Source organism: Urocampus carinirostris, chromosome 10 (genome assembly GCF_059441175.1).
Source record: "Urocampus carinirostris isolate Australia breed hairy pipefish chromosome 10, RoL_Ucar_1.0, whole genome shotgun sequence".
NCBI classification, from domain to species: domain Eukaryota; kingdom Metazoa; phylum Chordata; class Actinopteri; order Syngnathiformes; family Syngnathidae; genus Urocampus; species Urocampus carinirostris.
Window position 1 is genome coordinate 29,359,269 of NC_142358.1, and position 21,898 is coordinate 29,381,166.

The 21,898-nt window shown below is 38.5% G+C and overlaps 1 protein-coding gene across 1 annotated transcript in view; it reads right to left on the minus strand.

Moving 5' to 3' along the window:
* Nucleotides 1-496: 496 nt before the first annotated feature.
* The window catches only part of foxn1 (forkhead box N1), a 34,612-nt gene continuing 13,210 nt past the window's right edge, over nucleotides 497-21,898 (minus strand). The window contains exons 2-9 of the mRNA XM_088345650.1: nucleotides 18,469-18,616; nucleotides 15,693-15,968; nucleotides 14,241-14,330; nucleotides 14,006-14,127; nucleotides 12,431-12,527; nucleotides 3,242-3,449; nucleotides 2,774-3,178; nucleotides 497-1,295 (exon numbers count right to left, since the gene is read on the minus strand). Of these exons, the coding sequence (XP_088201776.1) occupies nucleotides 1,024-1,295; nucleotides 2,774-3,178; nucleotides 3,242-3,449; nucleotides 12,431-12,527; nucleotides 14,006-14,127; nucleotides 14,241-14,330; nucleotides 15,693-15,968; nucleotides 18,469-18,597 (1,599 nt within the window). The 5' untranslated portion in view covers nucleotides 18,598-18,616 and the 3' untranslated portion in view covers nucleotides 497-1,023. The remainder of the gene's footprint in view (nucleotides 1,296-2,773; nucleotides 3,179-3,241; nucleotides 3,450-12,430; nucleotides 12,528-14,005; nucleotides 14,128-14,240; nucleotides 14,331-15,692; nucleotides 15,969-18,468; nucleotides 18,617-21,898) is intronic.

Genomic DNA, 21,898 nt, shown 5'->3' on the forward strand with positions numbered 1-21,898 from the left:
TCTCAACTGATATACACATAGTTTATATAGAACTGGAGTGTAATACAAGAAAGTGCAAAAATCCATTAACCATAAGGAACATTTTCTTCATGGAGAGCAATCGTACCGTGAAAAAATACTTAATGATACCTGGTGTATGATGAAATAATATAACAAGATCTTCTCAGTTTTCGCTATGGTAACATCACACAGGTTTGTTTCTTGTGACTTGTTTCTTGTTCAGACATTTTATTGGTTTGTTACTTTGTGCCTGGGTTTAGTTGCTGGCCTCATTTCCTGCTTGCACGCATATGGGTCAACCACCAGATCATAACACAGTGCGATAGGATTTTATAAAATCAGTTTATGACATCAGTAGTTCAGATTTTGTACATGAAACAATGTCATTTTCTCACTTTTCTCAACTTGCAATTTTTTTCAGACGACCACAGTGAATTCCAGACCACAAGGCTTTACTTCTTTTTTACATTTTAAAAACTGTGGCTTGCTTGGAACTCATGCGGACCAGGGCAATGCGACCCTTTCATTAAAACAATTTCACGATTTCTGCCAAGTGCTCTGACTGTCAAAGTGAAGAAACGTAATACATCGTCGGTAAACGGCGCAAGTAACTATGACCCTCTTCAAATGCCAAATGCTAATTTGTGTCAAGCAGGAACGGGTGAATGAATTTCCCACTGTTCATATGGAGTATTATTGCAATCTTAACAGAACCAGGGGGGAAATGTCTAAGAAAAGTAACACATTGTATCAAGATTAAGACACTTCTTTGTGGACTCTGTCACAGTTTTTGGCCCTCTATAGTCAAAAATGTATGGTACGCAAAATGTGTTGTGACATAAGCTTGTCTATTGTCCTTTATCACTGGGTGGAGAGAAACACATTTAGGAAACTAAAGATTTGGAGGCTTCACAGGTCACAGATCCATAATGGAAGCCGCTTGCTACCTTGACGCTCTTTCAATTCGCAGTCCTCTTGTGTCAAGAACATCTCGTTTATGAAAAACTCAGTCGTGCAGCCCGCTTACACTAAAGATTCTGTGCAGTAGGTCCAACACAGTGGCAAATTGTCCGCCGAGTACACATCAGAAGGCCAGCCGCTTGAACGGTCCTGCTGTTTGGTGTTGTCAAACTCCGTTTCCCAGAATCCCGTCTGCTCTAGCGCTGAGGTCTCTCTGAGGACGTAGCTGGAATGGACGCAGGACGACTGCATGTCTGAGGTGAGGCCATCGGGCGTGAGGGTTGTTAGCAGATGTGGCGACAGGCTGTCTTCTTGTAGTTCCTCCCACAGAGTACCTTGAAAACAATCAGATTTAGTTTGTGTTTTGGATTGGAAATTTTAAGATAAATAAATCATAATCATGATAAACAAAAAAGGATTTTAGATAATTGAATGTCGGGAACAGAATATTGGTCTACATCCCATTACAGTATTGATGTTATTTTTGCATAGAATAAACCAATTATTTATTTATGGAGCAGTTTGCCTTGTTTTAAATCACAGGTGTCCAACTCATGGCTCGTGTGCCATTTGTGGCCCTCCACATAATTTTATGTGGCCTGCGAGAACTCAAAATATCTGAGCGTCTAAAAACAAACAGGTCAAAAGACTGTTTTCTCTCATAACTCCATTACCTCATACGAATATAATGGTACTCATGTCTATGTTCTTGCCATGTCGACTGCACTACGTTTACTGCTCACCTTGCACAATGTCTGACCATTTCCTTTTTTCTGCACTATGATGTCTATGTTTGCACCAATGCATATGCTGACTACTTTTGCACTATGATGACTTTGCACCAAATGCAATATTGCACAACCCTTACGATACCAACGGTATCACGACAACACTGTATGTAACATCCCACATGCCGACATTTCTTGTGTAAATACCATGTAAATTATAACTATAGCCTTATCCCCCTTGTTTTATAACCTTATCTTCTCTGTTCCTTTATCTTCCTGGCTCATACCTAACTGTGAATGTGTAAAACTGGAGTGTCATGCCCAATTTCGTTGTCACAATATGTTAACCCATTTTGTAACAATGACAATAAAGGTATATTCTATTCTATTCTATTCTATTCACAATGCCTGTCAAATAAGCTATCTGTGAAGTGATGGCTCAGCGGCATTACATGCTAGTATATTCATATTGATGAGTGGAAAGAAGAAATAAATCATCCTAAAAATGTCAGAGAAAATTTCCGATTATGCTCGTACCTAGAATTGAAATTATTTTGCAAGAATCAAGTATTACTGTACTGTTGGACTGCAGTTCGATTGATTGGAAAAAATAAGTACCCTGTACTTAAACTAGGCAAATACATTTGTGATCAATAGAGAAAATTCCAAATTATACCTAAATAATTTATTTGATTGTAATGTTTCTTCATTTATTTGTAAGGAATGTTGATAAACTTCAGCATCACACATTTTATGATGAATTAATGTAAATGCAAATATTACATTTCATTTGGACTCATAATCATGAAATACTTATTACATTATAAGCAAAAAATCAAAAAAAAAATAATTGTAACAAACTAAACTTTACATTGGCAAAAATGGTAGTTCTCTAATTTGCTACAGCAGCTGAGCAACATTGATGTCTATGCTTAAATGTTGCATTTGTTGCAGCATATTTAAACAAATAAAACAAACTAAATACTTACCCGCAATCTACCAGTTCTACCTCAGTGATCTACCGGTAGATCGCAATCTACGAAATGAGCAACAACTGATCTATACCTTACTTTTGCATTACCTACCTTTCATTTGCAGATCAGTCAAACTGGGGTTGAGCACGTCCACATCGTATGCATCTCCCTCCAATTGCAAGTGCTGCAGGCTCCTTGGATCGGAATTGAAATCATCCTGATGGCTGACAATAGAGGCTGGAGGAAGATCTCCTTTTGCAATTAAGTTCATAGTCCCAGGATGGATATTAGCAGTACATTGCCCATCGCGTGACTGGCCCAAAGCAGACAAGTCTCGAAAATGAGCATCGGGAAGAGAGATGAACGAGGGATGCTGTGAAGATGGAGGAGAATGTGCAAACTGTGGATGTCGAATAGCTCGACTTTGGGGTTGGCCATAAGCAGATTCGTGTGGTGAGTATGGTAGAGATGCTCGAACAATCTCGGGCATCTGTCCAAGTAGATGGTCTAAGTCTTCTGCCGAAAAGATCAAGAAGTGGGTTTCTATTTCATGACCATGAAAATGTTTTGGTGCCCTACCTGGTCTCGCCATGCTCCTGCGAATGCTGACGGGATCCTTGCGGTGCCATTTGAGAAGTTCTTCTTGCATTTTGTCCACTTTGGCGGGATTGAGAGCCCACAGGCAACCTTTTCTGGAAGAATTGCCGTTTTTACCCACCAACTTCTCAAAACTTTTGTTGAGGGAGAGGTTGTGCCGCACAGAGTTCTTCCATCCTTCTGGGGCCGTCTGAAAACAAACAGGCAGAAACGGGATCTATAATAAGCTTAAAGGAACAGTGTGTATTATTTAACCACTAAATGTCGCTGTAGTGTGTCATTCTCCTGAAAACGAGTGGTAAAAAATGCACGAGGGTGGAGAATAAAAACTACGGATATTCAGTGACCATATCGCCATATCGAGTATTTTTTCGGATTATTAGGTAACTGTGTGTTTTAGTTTAGATAAATATATTTTAAAATAGGAAAAAGCAAAACTTACAATGAGCACGTTGTTCTTCAAAGATGACAAGACATCAATTTCGTTTTTTACATGAACTGTATAGTTATAATGAGCAGAAACACAAAAAAAGCTAAAAAGGAAGAAAACAAACTACCGAGACTTTAAGTGATCAAACAGCACCATTTTTCTTTTAATTTTTATAAAAAAATGTCCCCAGTCTTTTTTTTTATTGGATAACTGTAGTTTGTTGATTTCAAGGATTATTTTACTTAAATATATTGTAAAATAGGGGCAGCACGGCGGAGCAGTGGTTAGCACGTGTGCGGCACAGAGCTGAGGTCATGAGATCGAACCTCCGGTGTGGAGTTTGCATGTTCTCCCCGTGCCTGCGTGGGTTTCCTCCGGGCACTCCGGTTTCCTCCCACATTACAAAAACATGCATGTCAGGTTAATTGGCTGGTCCCGAATTGTGCCCTGAAGATGGTTGGGATGGGCTCCAGCACCCCCGCAACCCTACTGAGGATAAGCGGTGCAGATAATGGATGGTAAAGGATGTATGGGTATTGTAAAATAAGAAAAAAAAAATACTTAAAATGATCACATTTTTATTTATCATTCATCATTTATCAGACAATAACTTGTATTTATCTTTTATCACGTACTCAACAACCACTTCTTTTTTACACCTTCTACTTTTAATAGAATACAATAAAACTGAATAGAATAGCTTTATTGTTATTACACAAAGTGTCAATGAAATTCAATGCTGCCCCATATAGTGTACAAATATACATAGAATTAAAAAAGTAACAGAATTCAAAAGTAGATCAATACCAATATGATAAATGATATATATACATGTACTATCTACGTATATTCTCATTTAAGTTCACAAATTTTTGGATTTTCTTTTTGAAAACCACAGAATTGTCACAGTGTGTAACGGATACCGTTAATACAATCAGTATGTATTACTGTGAGCGAAGCACGAAATTCTCTTGCCTCATGGTAGAATCCGATAGTGATATATACAGTGGCTTGCGGAACTATTTGGCCACCTTGAACTTTGTAAACTTTTGCCAGATTTCAGACTTCAAACATAAATATATAAAACTATAATGTCTTGTGAAGTATCAACAATAAGTGGGAGACAATAATGAAGTGGAGCACACTTTATTGGATATTTTGAACTTTTTTAACAAATAAAAAGTGGGTGTGTAAAACTATTCAGCCCCATTGATTTAATACTTTGCGGCGCCCCATTTTGCTGCGAATACAGCTGCAAGTCACTCTGGTTATGTCTCTATCAGTTTTTCACATCGAGAAACTGATATTTTTGCCCATTCCTCCTTGCAAAATGAGCTCAGTGAGGTTGGATGGAAAGTGTTTGTGAACAGCAGTTTTCAGTTCTTTCCAGAGATTCTCAATGTGATTGAGGTCTGGACTTTGACTTAGCCATTCTAACACCTTGATGTGTTTTTTGGTGAACCATTCCATTGTAGCTTTTGCTTTATGTTTTGGATCATTCTCTTGTTGGAAGACAAATCTCCATCACAGTCTCAAGTCTTTTGCGGACTCCTTTAGGTTTTCTTCTAGAATGGTCCTGTATTTGGCTCCATCCATCTTTCCATCAATTTTAACCATATTCCCTGTCCCTGCTGAAGAAAAGCAGGCCCAAACCATGATGCTGCCACCACCATGTTTGACTGTGGGGAGGGTGTGTTGAGGGTAATCAGCTGTGCTGCCATTACACCAAACATTACGTCTTGCGTTGTTGCCAAAAAGTTATATTTTGGTCTCATCTGACCAGAGCACCTTCTTCCATATGTTTGGTGTGTCTTCCAGGTGGCTTGTGGCAAACTTTAAAAGCCACTTTTTATGGATATCTTTAAGAAATGGCTTCCTTCTTGCCACTCTTCCATAAAGGCCAGATTTGTGCAGTACACGACTGATTGTTGTCCTATGGACAGATTCTCCCACCTCAGCTGTAGACCTTTGAAGTTCATCCAGAGTGATCATGGGCCTCTTGGCTGCATCTCTGATCAGTTTTCTCCTTGTATGAGCTGAAAGTTTAGGGGGACGGGCCGATCTTGGTAGATTTGCAGTGGTCTGATACTCCTTCCATTTCAATATTATTACTTGCACAGTGGTCCTTGGGATGCTTAAAGCTTGGGAAATCTTGTTGTATCAAAATCCAGCTTTGAACTTCTCCACAACAGTATCTCGGACCTGCCTGGTGTGTTCCTCGTTCTTCATGATGCTCTCTGCGCTTTAAACAGAGACGATCACAGTGCAGGTGCATTTATACAGAGAGTGGATTACACACAGGTGGATTCCATTTATCATCGTTAGTCATTAAGATCAACATTGAATCATTCAGAGATCCTCACTGAACTTTTGGACAGTTTGCTACACTGAAAGTAAAGGGGCTGAATCATTTTGCACACCTACTTTTTCGTTTTTTATTTGTTAAAATAGTTTAAAATATCCAATAAAGTGCGACCCACTTATTGTTGATGCTTCACAAGAAATTAGTTTTATATATTCTTGTTTGAAGTCTGAAATTTGGCAAAAAGTCCCAAAGTCCAAGGGGGCCAAATAGTTTCGTCAGCCACTGTACATATTTGAAGTTCGAGGTGTAGAAAGCCTCTCGGAATGAAAAACAAATAACTACAGTGTAGTCTAAATACTTCAACCTATATAGTGATAAAATTTCCCAACCATTAAAAGCTGACTGTGTCATTTAACTGTCACGTTTTGTGGCCTTGCAGCATGTTTTTCAAAGTGACAGACAGCCGCTTGGATTAGCGCCATTTAGGTTGCATACATAAGCAAATACTTGACGTTGTGAACAGGTGTATTGAAAACTGAAGTCAAATCCAGCGGCATGTCAAGGAGCAAGAAAAAGAATTCATTTCAGTCACCTGAAGGTAACATTAGAAATCTTTTTTACACTAAATTAAGTGTTATTATTATCATTATCATTATTATTATCATCACACCCCTAAACGAATGCACTAAACTGTGAAAACATCTTGTGCCAATTTTGGGTTTATTTCTCTTTTTGTTGTTCCCAAATGAAACCGTAAAAAACTAATGTATACTGTATATTTATATATGATATATCCATTATTATCCATTATCCGCACCGCTTGTCCTCAGTAGGGCCGCGGGGGTACTGGAGTCCATCCCAGCTATCCTCGGGCAGTGGTCAGGGGACACCCTGAACTGGTTGCCAGTCAGTCGCAGGGACAGCCAACTCACTCGCTCATTCACACCCAGGGACAATTTAAACCGGCCAATTAACCTGACATGCATGTTTTTGGAATGTGGGAGGAAACTGGAGTGTCCGGAGGAAACCCACACAAGCACGGGGAGAACATGCAAACTCCACACAGGAAGGTTCGATCTTATGACCTCAGAACTGTGTCCGACCAACTTTTGAAAGGGGCGGCAGTAGCTCAGGAGGTAGAGCGCTCGTCTTGGGATCAAGGGATCCCAGTTCGAATCCCGGCTCATCCGTGTTACATGTCGAAGTGTCCTTGGGTAAGACACTGAACCCCTAATACCCCCAATAAGCAGGTTAGCGCCTTACATGGCTGCAAGGCCGCTATTGAGAAATGTGGAGCACATTGTAAAGCGCTTTGGGAAGTCATTGACTTGAAAAGCGCTACGCAAATGCAGATCATTTCATTTCATCATTTCATTTAGGGATGTCCGCGATGTGTGCGATCCGCCCACCCTTGCTGCTTACCCAATCAAATCGCTCTGGGTGCTTGGCTGGCATTTTCAGGTATTGACCGTTTGTCTGTGGGTTTTCATCGTAAAGTGTCTTACTAGTGAACACAGTTAATTGAGCTTCATATAAATGATGACTTAGGGACATACAGCCCAAAGGGGGTCTGTTGGTGTAAGTGTAAACTGTAGTTGAAACTTTACCTTGTATATTTTTAGCTAGCTATCTTTCTACATTCACCAAGCTATCTAGCTAGCTTTTGCATGCTATTTTGCTAACATTCTTTGCTAGTTATCTAACTAAAATTTGAGTTCCAGTTTAACTAGTTATCTAGCTTTCTTTTTTAGTTTTCTATCTGGCTATTTAGTTGTCTTTTGACTCTTTATTGCTAACAGAACTGTGTCGGACCCCCTTTTGCCTTCAGAACTGCCTTAATTCTTCGTGGCATCGATTCATCAAGGTACTGGAAGCATTCCTTAGGTTTGTGCAGATTTGTCAGCAGCCCATTCATCATCCCAATCTCCCATTCCACCACATCCCAAAGATGCTCTATTGGATTGAGATCTGGTGACTGTGGAGGCTATTTGTCATGTTCAAGAAACCAGTCTGAGATGATTCCAGCTTTATGACATGGCGCATTATCCTGCGGAAAGTAGCCATCAGAAGTTGGGTACATTGTGGTCATAAAGGGATGGACATGGTCACCAACAATACTCAGGTAAGCTGTGGCGTTGCAACGATCTTCAATCGGTAATGAAGGGCCCAATGCGTGCATGGGAACTATCCCCAACATCATTATACCACCATCACCAGGATGGATCCATGTGTTCATGTTGTTGATGTCAAATACCAGCAGAAATTGAGACTCATAAGACCAGGAAATGTTTTTCCACTCTTCTTCTCCTCTCCAATTTCGATGAGCCTGTGCAAATTGTAGCCTCAGGTTTCTGTTCCTAACTGCGTGGTCTTCTGCTGCTGTAGCTCATCTGCCTGTGTGTTCAGAGATGCTCTTCTGGCTACTTTGGTTGTAAGGGGTGGTTATTTTAGTCACTGTTGCCTTTCAATCAGCTTGAACCAGTCTGTCCATTCTGCTCTGACCTCTAACACTGCAGTGTAAAATAAAGAAATCAAACTCTCACAACCTGAGACAACTGGTCAAGTAGACATAGCCTACTTCAAATAATTTGTTCACAACAAATGTCAATTTTAAAACAATTTGAATTGAGTGTCACTCAATAGAATTAATCATAATCTCCAGTCAGACAATTGCACTAGTAGACATATGCTACTGTACTTCAAGTATTTTCACACAACAACAAAAAACATGGCAAATCCGTACTGCAGCTTACTGGATATTTTTTTCTTTTTCAGACCATTCTCTCTAAACCCTAGAGATGGTTGTGCGAGTAAATCCCAATAGATCAACAGTCACTGAGAAACCCGTTCTGGGACTAACAACCATGCCAGGTCACTCAAATCCTCTTTCTTCCCCATACTGATGCTCGGTTTGAACTGCAGGAGATTCTCTTGTCGATGTCTATGTGTCTAAATGCACTGAGATGCCGCCATGTGATTGGCTGTTTAGGTATTAAGTGTCAACAAGTAGTTGGTCAGCTGTACCTAATAAAGTGGCCGGTGAGTATATATATACCTCGTGAATAATATTGTTTTTTTTAAATTGCTGCTGCTAAATGTTACTGCACTTATTTTTATTGCACTATAGTTACAATGTACTATATTTTGTTTATTGTATTATTATTATTATTATTATTATAACTTAGGCAATTTTTTCTAAGCACTATGTTGTATTTTTTTTTCTTGCCTATTCGTCCCGATATTCTTTTTTTTTTTTTTCAAAGTCTTTATATTACGCGTTTCACCCTGGAGTGCCATATCTAATCTCATTGGATGCTATGTTTCTCAACGTTGATATAAATGGCAATAAAGACAATTTCGATTCTAAATCTAACTCTGTTTTTGTACAGTACACTTACACACTCCTTCTAGTATGTCAAAACAAGTTCATTGAATCTCTTATGCCTTCCGCATACCAGTACACAAAGCCATGGGCAAAATATCTACAATGCATCATTCATCGAGTAATTAGAGTCATTAGGTTCACAAAAGCTGATGATGCTCTTTTATAACTACAGTATGAGATACTAGCTAAACAGGATCCAGCAAAAAAACAAATTGACTACTACAATGTGATATTCTCTAATGGTGGGAAAAAATATGACCGTCATTAATTTATTACTTCTTAAAAAGATTCTAAGTACAGGATACACCTATCAATCACTTTTCTAGAATATATACAGTGAAGAAAATAAGTATTTGAACACCCTGCTATGTTGCTATTATTAGGGGTATGAAATGTTCATCGTAGGTGCATGTCCACTGTGAGAGATAAACTAAAAAGAAAAATCCAGAAATCACAATACTAGACATTATAGAAAAGACTAGATATTATTAGATTTTCTCTCCTCCCATTTACATAAATACATTTTGTCATAAATAATGGTTTCAAAACAAGGTGTGAGCAGTGTAAAAATACCACAAAATACTGCAAAGTAGAAAAATACGAAAGGATTTAGGGACGTCCGCGATGTGTGCAATCCACCCACCACTGCTGCTCACCCAATGAAATCGCTCTGGGTGCTTGGCTGGCATTTTCAGGTATTGACCGTTTGTCTGTGGGTTTTCATCGTAAAGTGTCTTAACAGCGAACATAGTTAATTCCATAGACAGCCCAAAGGGGGGTCTGTTGGTGTAAGTATAAACTATAGTTTAAACTTTACCTTGTATATTTTCAGCAAGCTATCTTTCTACATTTTTAGCTAGCTATCCAGCTAGCTTTTGCATGCTATTTTGCTAACATTCTTTGCTAGTTATCTAACTAAAATTTGAGTTCCAGTTTAACTAGTTATCTAGCTTTCTTTTTTAGTTTTCTATTTAGTTGTCTTTTGGCTCTTTATTGCTAACAGTCTAGCTCCCTTTTACTCTTCACCTATTTACTTTTCTAGCTTACTATCAATGTACTTTTTAGCTAAGTAGTAAGCCATCTAGCTAAGTTCCTATTTTATAAAATTCATATCAAACTATTATACTTTATGATCTACCTCCTTAGGATTCGTGGAACAGACTGACTGGCTGGTGGCCAACCGCCATACTATTCACTTTCATATTCACACCTTAAAGACACTTGAGAGTCAGACATTTAAGTTTTAACTGCATTCACAAGACAAACATACGTTTGAGTGCCAGATTGAATACAGTAGTAGTCTTTGTCCTATTGAAGCCCGTTTTTTATTGCAGTTTTGCAAGTGTCTGACTTTACCGTGGTAGATGTGCATGTTTTTACCAACTTTGTTAAAAAATGATTTAATGAAGAATTATTATTTTGTTCTGTTTACCCTCAAACTAAAAACACCACTATTGTGTAGCTTATTATTTTAGAACAGGGATTTCAACTCATTTTAGCTAGGGGGCCACATGGTAAAAAGAATACTTGGCTGGACTAAAAGATTAAGCAAGGTTAGAAAGAAAGAAAGAATGAAAGAAGAAAAGAAAGAAAGAAGGAAAGAAAGAAAGAAAGAAAGAATGAGAGAAAGAAAGAAAGAAAGAAAGAAAGAAAGAAAGAAAGAAAGAAAGAAAGAAAGAAAGAAAGAAAGAAAGAAAGAAAGAAAGAAAGAAAGAAAGAAAGAAAGAAAGAAAGAAAGTAATGGTGAAAGACAGACAGACAGACAGAAAGAAAGACAGAAAGAAAGACAGAAAGAAATACAGAACAGAGAAAGGGAGACAGAATAGAGAAAAAGGCAGAACAAAAGAAAAGGAGAGGAAGTGAGAGAGATAAAAACAAGAGAGTGAAGAGGGAGAGAGAGCGAGAGAGAGAGAGAGAGAGAGAGAGAACAAGAGAGTAAAGAGAGAGAGAGAGAAAACAAGAGAGTAAAGAGAGAGAGAGAGAGAGAGAGAGAGAGAGAGAGAGAGAGAGAGAGAGAGAGAGAGAGAGAGAGAGAGAGAGAGAGAGAGAGAGAGAGAGAGAAGAGAGAAAAATAACACAGAAAAAAAAAGAGAGAGGTGAAGGAAAAAAGTAAAAGAGGGAGGAGAGAGTTAAAGAGAGTGAAATAGACAGAGAAAAAGACATGCTTCTAGGCGTATTTTTTTATTCTTTTGGCATTATCGTGTGTTTTGGAGTAACGAGTTGGAGTACCTAGACAATTCAGGAAGTAACAACTCCATGTTTGCGTACTCAATGGATGACTGCCAGGGGGCCTAATGGTGAGTTAGCCGGCTTTATAGTTTTCGAGTATCTTGTTTCGGACTGATCGTGATATTTCTGTAATGAGTATGTTTTGAAATGGTCATTGTATCCTAAATCCCCTTTCCAATGAAATGTGGCATGATGAATTTCATTTCTCTTTAATGAGTTGAGCTGAAAAAGCCGGGTCTCTAACACAAACTACCACATGAAATCCAAGGCGGCAGACGCATGCACACAGTAGCATCAAACCGCTGGTTTCGTTTGCAACGGAAAAAAACGATATAGAGATAGAGGCTACCACGGCGAACTGGTTTGACTTGAATGATTTGCCGTTTCGTGATAGTACCCATAATTGACAAATTTGCGTTTTTCCATACAGATTTTCTTGTGTGTCATACACATCTTAAAATACATAATAAACGTACTTTGTACGACAAAAACGTACAGGTTGATAGGTATGAGTTTTATGTCCAACTGTGACAGTTTAATTGGATTTAGGTGGGGAACTTCACCCAAGTCGGTTCATGTTTGGGCCCTTTAAATATATTTATCTATTGAGATTGTGTTGAGAGATTGATTTAGAGGAGGGGATTCCCAGCCCCCTCGCTCAACCCAACCGATATCCCCCACAATTCCAACCCTGAAAGTCGAATACCAAGCAGGGAGGCAACGGGCACCAATGTTGTAAGTCTTTGAGCCTAGGAATATACCTTAAGTATAGGTGGGGTCGAACCAGCGACCTCCATGTCTTGGGCCGACGCATGTGCATACCTTAAAATAAGGGAAGTTTTCAGTCATGAAGCTGTAGATCCCACTGACAGGCAGGCTTCCGGTTTTACAGTTTTTCAGAGCCATGAAGATCAGAATGCTGCAGTGACACAGAAAAAGCAGGTTTCTAAATTTATTTTACATGGGAACGTGTATCTTCACTGCTGTTAAATTTAAAACTTTGAAGTGCTATACCAGGGGTCCTCAAATACAAATCTTAAAGGTCCACTATTGTTTTTTTTCAAACAAGGATGGGTCCACTTATTATGAAAGTCAAGTCCGAGACAAGTCATCAGAGGTGAAGTTGGTTCTCGACACAGATGACACTCAACTATATCTTCTGATGGAAATGCACTGAAAATGCTCGTCTAGTAGTGATCCCAAGATTTGACTTTTGTTGTGAACAAATTACTAAGAGTAAATTATGCTACGTCTACGTGACCAGTTGTCTGATTGTGAGAGTTTGATTAATATATTTTACACTAAAGTGTTAAACACACTTCATAATGTTGAACTGTTTACTTTTGTTGTGTGAAAATAATTGAAGTACAGTAGCATATGTCTAATTGAGTAGTTGTTTGACTAAAGATTGTGATTAATTCTATAGAGTGAAACTTAATTTATATTGTTTTAATATTGAGTTTTGTTGTGAACAAATTACTTGAAGTAGGCTGTGTCTACTTGACCAGTTGTCTCAGTTTGTGAGAGTTTGATTTCTTTATTTTACACTGCAATGTTAAAGGCATTTTATCTTTTGAACTGTTTAGTTATATTGTGCTAAAATACTTTAAATACAGTGGCATACTTCTAGTTGAGCAGTTGTCTGACTGGAGATTGTGATATATTCTATACTGTGAAATTCAATTCATATTGTTTTAATATTGGCTTTTGTTGTGGAAAAATGAGTTGAAATAAAGTAGGCTTTGTTGACTTGACCAGTTGTCTCAGGTTGTGAGAGTTTGATTTATATATTTTACACTGCAGTGTTAAACACACTTTATAATGTTGAACTGTTTACTTTTGTTGTGTAAAAATACTTGAAGTACAGTAGCAATTGTCTACATGAGCATTATTCTGATTTAAGATTGTTATTTATCTTGTAGAGTGAAACTGATTTCATATTGTCTTACTGTTGAATTTCTTGTAAACAAATTACTTGAAGTATAAAGTAGGCTATGTCTACTTGACCAGTTGTCTCAGGTTGCGAGAGTTTGATTTCTTTATTTTACAACGCAGGTTAAACTCGCTTTATATTGTTGTACTGTTTACTTTTTTTGCGTGAAAATTCTAAGAATAAGTTTCGGGAAATCAAGTACAGTAGCATATGTTTACTATTGCAGTTGTCTGACTGTAGATTATGATTAATTCTATACAATGAAATCCATATTGTTTTACAATTGACTTTTGTTGTGACCAAATTACTTGAAGTAGGCTATGTCTACTTGACCAGTTGTCTCAGGTTGTGAGAGTTTGATTTAATAATCAAACACCCTTGATATATTTTACTATACTGTTTACTGGACAATGTACTGTAAATATAAGGTATAAAAATATAAAAATCGGAAAATAAATCATTACCTGTATGAATAAACGGGTTTGGGGAAAAGGCATTGCTGGTTGTTCCTCTGACAGGCCAAATTCTGAGGAGAATACTTTCTCTTGTTGGAATGCTCCTCAGTAGCACGTGGCCCTGTTGCAACCTGCAGAGAACATGCACGACAGGAACATATCGTACCCGCGCTCTTCAATTAGATTATTTTGCAACACTTTTTGCGGTTATCACTTATGCTATCAATCATTCCGTCGACTCTACCTGTTGCGGAGGACTAGAAGTGTATGGATAGCATTGAGGACGGGAACCAGGAGTCTCAGCTGGCGCCCTCGGGAGGTCAGGGTAGGAACACTGGAGATTGAAAAAACATACCTGTCAACCTCCACGGCTCCATGCCCTTACAAAATGTTGTATTTTACCTAACAAAATACAAGATAATCTTACACCATATTTTTTTTTTTTAAATGTGTTTATTTATGTAGTTTAACATGTTATATTGTACATGTGTTTCGTTATATCATATATATTGTTAATTAACATTTTGTTGTGAGATACTGAGTTGCTCGACATGAGGTTTATTATAAAAAAAGTTCAAAAATTATTGTTGGTAATATACTGATTAAAGGGATAACCACAATCCTATCTTTTTTCATTTACTCCTTTCATACTTCTTTTTTTTTCTTAACTTCTTTATACAACATCATAATTCGTAATATAATGCATCAAAGCAAGTGAGCCGTATGAGAGCCGGCTCTCTTTAATGAGTTGAGCCGAAAAAGCCGGTTCTCTAAAAAGAGACGGACTTCCTTTCACTACACAACTCGAACTCGTTTGAGTTGATTGATTTGCCGTTTCGTGATAGTCGGTGTATACCGGATGGTACCCCTAATTGACAAATTTGCATTTTTGCGTACAGATTTTCTTGTACCTCATACATGTCTTAATAAATGCATAATAAACGTACTTTGTACGGCAAAAACGTACAGGTTGACAGGTATGAAATTTGTGAAGAGAAAACACTACTTTTACTCTGGTAGATTAGGCAACATTGAAGTCGTTACTTTTTTACTTCCATGTAAGTACGCGTCTGTCTGTCTCCGCTAAGGCGCATTTATTTTGATGCAGAACTCCGCCAGGCTCGACCATGTTTAGCCAATCAAACGTTGCAGGCTTGTCATGTGACCCTATTCAACTTCAGCGGGAGAAATTTTGTTTACGGGTGAAACGGATCGAAAATGTTGCTTAACAATACCGCCTATAAAAACATGGAAAAGCATGTTCCTCTCAAAAATGTTGCGAAACACCAGCTACAATATGCAATGTCTCCTTTTTTCGAGTTCATGAGCTAGCTTGTTGTTCTACTTGCAGAGCCTGCTAAGATAAGTATTGGTGTTTTAAGTATGCTACTTGGTGCTACATGTGCTTAATTTATTTATTTGATTTATACTATTTTTATTGTAGTGTTCATTAAAGTACTTGAATTGACGTTGATTAGTTTACTCTACTTTTAAATGAAATGTATTTTTTGTTGATTCGATGGACTTAGATCATTTGAGGATCTGATTGGTTGTTTTACTTGTGTCATTTTTTTCCCTCAAGTAAGTATTTGGATGACTACTTTTACTCGAGTACATGATTTGGCTACTCTACCCACCTCTGCCGTTACTGCGAAAAAGAGGAATTCTGCCATCATTGTGTGGGATTTCTGCTCACGTGATCATTGTAAGGAGGTTGTTCCCAGGCCTCACGCAACGGAGGGCTGCAGACTTCCTGCAGGCTGGTTAATGGAGAAGAACCAGGATGGAAAGAAACCACGTTGGTCAAGGTGCCTTCGCTGAGTTGTCTCAAATACGGGTGGAAACGAGAAGCCTCGAGGGGCCCCTGTCGGGCCCTCACACCCGTGCTGTGCCTCCTGTTCGCCGGGGTCTGGGTTAAGTTCAAGGGGGGTCCGGTTTCCCGGCTGAAGTGGACATCGCTGCAACGTGTCGTCTGTGGTTTCAGAAGTTATTTCATGAAACGGTCTTGTCATGGCCTAAAAATGGCGTTCGACGTGATAGAACAATGCCAGTTCATAAATATTTGTACTATTACATTTATGTGAAGAATCTGTGGGTGTGGTTGTGTGGGTGTGTGTGGGTGGGTGTCAATAGCTTCATTGTGGTTTACCCTGAAAAAACATTAATTGGTAATAATACATTTAGTCAATTTTCTTAGCGTTCTCAAATTTGATTTGGTTCCTATCATAAAAGAATGAAAATTTTACACTTAATTTGTACTTAAAATTTGATGAAATTATCCAAATGATACACAATTTTGGTCGTTTGAAGAATATTTTGGAGCAAGATCTTGAAAGCATTTGCGTTTTGTTACAGTGCGTGGCAGTTATGCTTTAAGAAAGAAACTGATGGAAGGAAGGAAGGAAGGAAGGAAGGAAGGAAGGAAGGAAGGAAGGAAGGAAGGAAGGAAGGAAGGAAGGAAGGAAGGAAGGAAGGAAGGAAGGAAGAAACAAAGAAACAAAGAAGCAAAAAAACAAAGAAACAAAGACACAAAGGAACAAAGAAACAAAGAAAGAAAGAAAGAAAGAAACAAAGAAAGAAACAAAGAAAGAAATAAAGAAACAAACAAACAAACAAACAAACAAAGAAAGAAAGGGAGTTATGTGTATAGGGAGGGAGTGGAAAATATAGGAAGGAAGGAAGTAAGTTATGTTTCAGGGAGGGGGTGGAAAATAAAGAAAGAAAGACAAAGAAAGAAAGAAAAGAAGGAAGGGAGGTATGTGTTTAGGGAGGGGGTGTAAAAGATCGAAAGAAACCCAGAAAAAAGGAAGGAGGAAGGAATGAAGGATGGAAGAAAGGAAAGAATGATAGAAGGACGGGAAGAAGGAAGGCAGGCAGGCAGGAAGGAAGGAAGGAAGGAAGGAAGAAAGGAAGGAAGGAAGGAAGGAAGGAAGGGAGGAAGGAAGGAAGGAAGGAAGGAAGGAAGGAAGGAAGGAAGGAAGGAAGGAAGAAAGGAAAGAAGGAAGGAAAAAAGAAAGAAAGAAAGAAAGAAAGAAAGAAAGAAAGAAAAGAAAGAAAGAAATGTAAGTACGCGTCTGTCTCTGCTATGGCGCATTTATTATGACTGAGACCTTTGGCAGGCTCTAACATGTTCAACCAATCAAACGTAGCAGTCTCGTCTCATGACCATATTCAACTTCAGCACGGTAAATGAGGCAGGGGGTGGAAATGTATTTAGGGAGAGTTGAAAAATAAAGAAAGAAAGAGAAAGAAAGAAAAAGAAAGAAATAAAGCAAGTTATGTATTTAGGGAGAGGTGTGGGAAAGAAAGAAAGGAAGAAAAGAAGAAAGAAAGGAAAGAAGGAAGGGAGTTATGTGTTTAGGGAGAGGTGGTGGAAAAGAAAGGAAGAAATAAAGAAAGAAAACCAGAGCCATCCAATGTTTTAACCTGCATCTATATCATAATTTTATTGCACTTTCAGTTTCCTAATTAAATCTAATAAATCTAATAATTCATAACCACGTAAATGCATGACAACTATCATACAAAACATGAAAATTATTGGGAAAAAATTTTGTGTCATCACGGTGTACGTTTATTTTCCCATCCAAATGATCATGTTTGAAATCAATTACAATAAATTATATTTAACACAAAAATTAGCATGTTTAAAAAGCATTGTTTTATCTTTTCAGCGATTTTCCAACCACTTATTTTCCAGGTCGTCTTGGGCGTGCTGCAATTTGAGGAAACCGAAAAACCCAGAAAAAACCCACACAGGCATGGGGAATACATGCAAACTCTACACAAGGAGTTTTTTGTCTGGAACCGAAACTAGGACGTCTAATTTCGTTTACTTTTACTTGTGCTGCTTGGTCTAATATTTCTCAACAGAAAATTCTGGTTAGCGGCAGTGTTGTGCAGGCAGGGGAGGCGGTGCCTCATTTGTCATCATGGAAATATATAATTAACATATTAAATCGTTCAGTGTTCAATTTCTTTCTTATTTAACTTCACAATTGTAGTATTTTCTATTTCTAAATTGCATAACCTTCCTGTCACATCATGAACATTATTAATACAATTACTATGTTAAATTTTACAGTGCAGTGTGTATGCAGATGCAGAGTGAGGCACGCAATTCTCTTGCCTCTTGGCAGAGGGCGATATGTAGACCAAGGATTCTGATTTGGAGCACACCTTAGCCCCAAACAGTAGAATTAGTGATTGTATTAGCAAGCTAATAGAAAGTCAAGCCATCCAGTATTTTTTTGGGCGATGTGTGGACTTTTCTTTTTTCATAACGAATAATAAGCTATCTATTGATGCATTTATTCAATCCATACTCTTGATTTATAAGTACGCTCCAGTTTATATATAGCTTGCTAATGAATAATATGGGTTAATTTATCTGACTGTGCCTCACCAGACACGAACATCAACGCATGCAAATGATAAGCAGTACTTTGCAAAAAACTAATATTTGTTATTACCGGTGCTTGTGATTCCGCCACCTGGTGGCAGGAGGTCCCAAGATTCTTGTGTGTAGAGTAAGGTCTTGCATGGGGGGTCGAGGTATTCGATTCTTCTTTGCTCTGTGAAAATTCTGCCGAGTCCGACATTCTATACCAAGATGTGAACCTGTAAGCATATAAAAACAGATGAAACAGAAGAACAGAAGTCCTTAAGTCCAGTTCAAGATCCAAGACACTTTTTTTAAACTGCAGCTGGTGTTAAATCTACAGTGTTGCAAAAGTATTGCCCCCCCCTTCGCTCCACCAGCAAGAACTCTTTAACATATTGCGATATTTCAGGTTTTAAATTCATAGATTTTACATTCCAAACGTTTTCTAAGAATTGACAACATGTGAGACAGAAAATAAACTAGATTTATTCAACATTGTTTTATAAAACATCGATAAGTAGGTGTTACAAAAATATCGTTCCTCTTTGAGTTGATATTTTGAAAACCTTCTTTTGCTGCAATTACAGCCACAAATGTCACAAGCCAGAAACGGAGACCGGACCGGACCGGACCCGATAGCATACGTTTTAGTCAGTTTTATTGATAAAGAGAGCAGAGCTTGCTTCCGCGATCCGATGATCAACGGACGGGTAGCTGATGGCAGGAACGCGGAAGTGGCACTTCCGTGTGCAGCGGTGATAGTCCTGGGTGGCCGGAAAGCTGGTCGGTAGCTGGGACAGGGGAGCAAGGGCAGTAATCGAGTCCAGAAATTAATGTCGGCAACAAGTATCAGGCAGGAAACAGGGCAAAACAGGTCCATGGCCGGGACAAAAGAGCAGGCCAGAAACGGGTCCAGAAACAGGCCGGCAACAGGTAACAGGCAGGAGAAAACAGAGCAGGAGATTGTCGGATTGTACGGTGCTTGCCTAGCAAATGCGTAGGTTCGCAGGACGGTCTGCTGCTCGTAACAGGGAGCCGGGGGGTTTAAAAAGTGGCAGGGAGCCAATCAGCGACCAGGGCTGTTGGCGCCAACAGGGCAGCCGCAGGTGCCCTGAATCAGTAATCATGACAACAAATAATTTTGTGTATGTCTCTAAAGGTTTTGAGCATCTTAAAACAGAATATTTTGCCCATTATTCCTTAAAGGTGTGCGTGACTTTAAAATATTATACTGGCTGAAATCATCATTGCAGCTCCTTGTGTTGTGCTTGCAAGTATGTGAAATTCTTAAACGCACTCAAACAAACTCTTTTTTTCCTTCTTTTTGGTGTTTTGGGTAGGCATATGGACTGTATTTCAAACAGTCATTTTCTTACTTTCACCATTCTCAAGAAAATCTTGAGCATGCGTGTGAAATCACTCTACTCCCCATTGATCCTGTCGCCTTTCCTTCCAGCATATTTTTTCTCCGTGAGCAGAAAACCAGGGGTAAAGGTAAGATGGGAGCAGATAGGCGAAGTGGAAAAAAATATCAATAAAGGCTATTTGAATTCATTTGGGCATTGTTAACAGATGGTTGAAAGAAAAAAAATTTCGATTTTAAACTTTTTAAGGACATCTCAAACTATGCACCCCACTTTTCTGTGTATTATTTGACCACTGGCACTGTGTTGTCTGTTACGAGCGAGTGATACACGGCAAATCGTGCCGGCATCCTAGTCGGAATTCTACTTTTTTTTCTAAAAATTAACATTGGTATGATAGTTTGCCTAATATTTAAATCAATTTTGTTGTTCTTTTACTGAATATTTTTTGTGCCACTACGAGGCATTAAATATTGTCCCTCTAAGGTTTGACAATGCACATTATTTCTAGGATTAGGATTGAGGTCAGTCTTTGACTTGGCCATCCTAACACCTTGGTATAGTTAGTTTTAAACAAATCCACTGTGTATTTTGCTTTATGTGTATGGTTGGTGTCCTGTTGGAAGGTAAACCTGTGTCCCATTCTCAAGTCTCTCTCAGACTTTGACAGATTTTCAGCCAGAATCGCCATGTATTTGCCTCCATCTATCTTCCCGTCAACTCTGACAAACTTCCTTGTCCCTGCTGAAGAAAAGCAAACCCAGAGCAAGATAATGTCACCACCATGTTTGACGGTGGGAATGGTGTTTTCCACGTGATGTGTGATTACTCTTACGCCAAATGTAGCAACTTGTATTCAGCTCAAAAAGTTTAATTTTGGTCTCATCTGACCAGAGCAACTTGTTCCACATGATTTTGTGTCTCCCATGTGGCTTCTTGCAAACGTGAAACAGGCCTTTCCATAATATTCTTTCAAAAATAGCTTTCTCTTTTTCATGCTTCCATAAAAGGCAGATTTATGCAGAGTACGATTAATGGTTTTGATATGCACATATTGTCCCACCTTGTATGCCTTGGGTCATCCAATGTGATCATGTGCTTCTTGGTTGCATCTCTGATTAGTTTCAGGGTGAAAGTCTACAGGGACAGCCAGGTCTTTGTAGATGAACAGGGTTTTTTTTTTATTTTGATATTATCGCACAGCGGTTAGGGGATGTGTAAATGTTTCAAAATCTTCTTGTATCCCCTTCCTGCTTTGATCTTTTACACAACTTTATCCTGGACCTGCCTGGTGTGTTCTTTGGTCTTCTAAACGCTGTCTGTTCACCAGTGTATCCTTCTGAGCCACAGATCAGGTACATTTAAAACAATGAATGAATGAATGAAAACTTTATTTCAAACATTCGAATAAAAACAGGACAAAAACAATGAGTCAACAACAAAATAATGTTACATAACATGTTTGAAAAGGAGTAGTCAGAAGCAGATGCTTATTTTGCCTACCCCTTCATCTTTCCTATTAAATACATTTTACAAATCCTCTTCTCCTCTTGTGTCTAATATAACAAAATCTCATAGATATACTTATTACTTAGGTCAGATATACATTTTTATAATAATTACAATAATCACATATTTTATACAGTAATCTTCGTAATACCCATCCCTCAACGTCATAATGCCACCAGTTACCGAATATCACTGCAGTGCCAATGATAATAACAACAATTTTAAAAAAATAATATTTAATAACAAACATGATATGATAATAGCAACAATAGTTGGACATTGTTCTATCTCATCTTGTAAATGATTCCAAAGTTTGACTCCACACACAGACACACACATACTTTTCCTGGTTGTTCTCACCTTTGGGATTTTGAATTTACTACAGCCCCTCAAGTTATAACTTCCCTCTTAATGAATGAATCATTTTTGGATGTTTTCTGGCACCATGTTTTTGTTGACCTTAAATAACAGTTGTGAAGTGAAAGATTTTATTAAATCATCCAATTTTAATAAATTGGTATGCTGTATGGGGGCAGCACGGCGGCGCAGTGGTTAGCGCATGTGCGGCACAGTTCTAAGGTCTTGGGAACCTCCTGTGTGGGTTCAAATCCAGCTACCGGACTTCCTGTGCGGAGTTTGTATGTT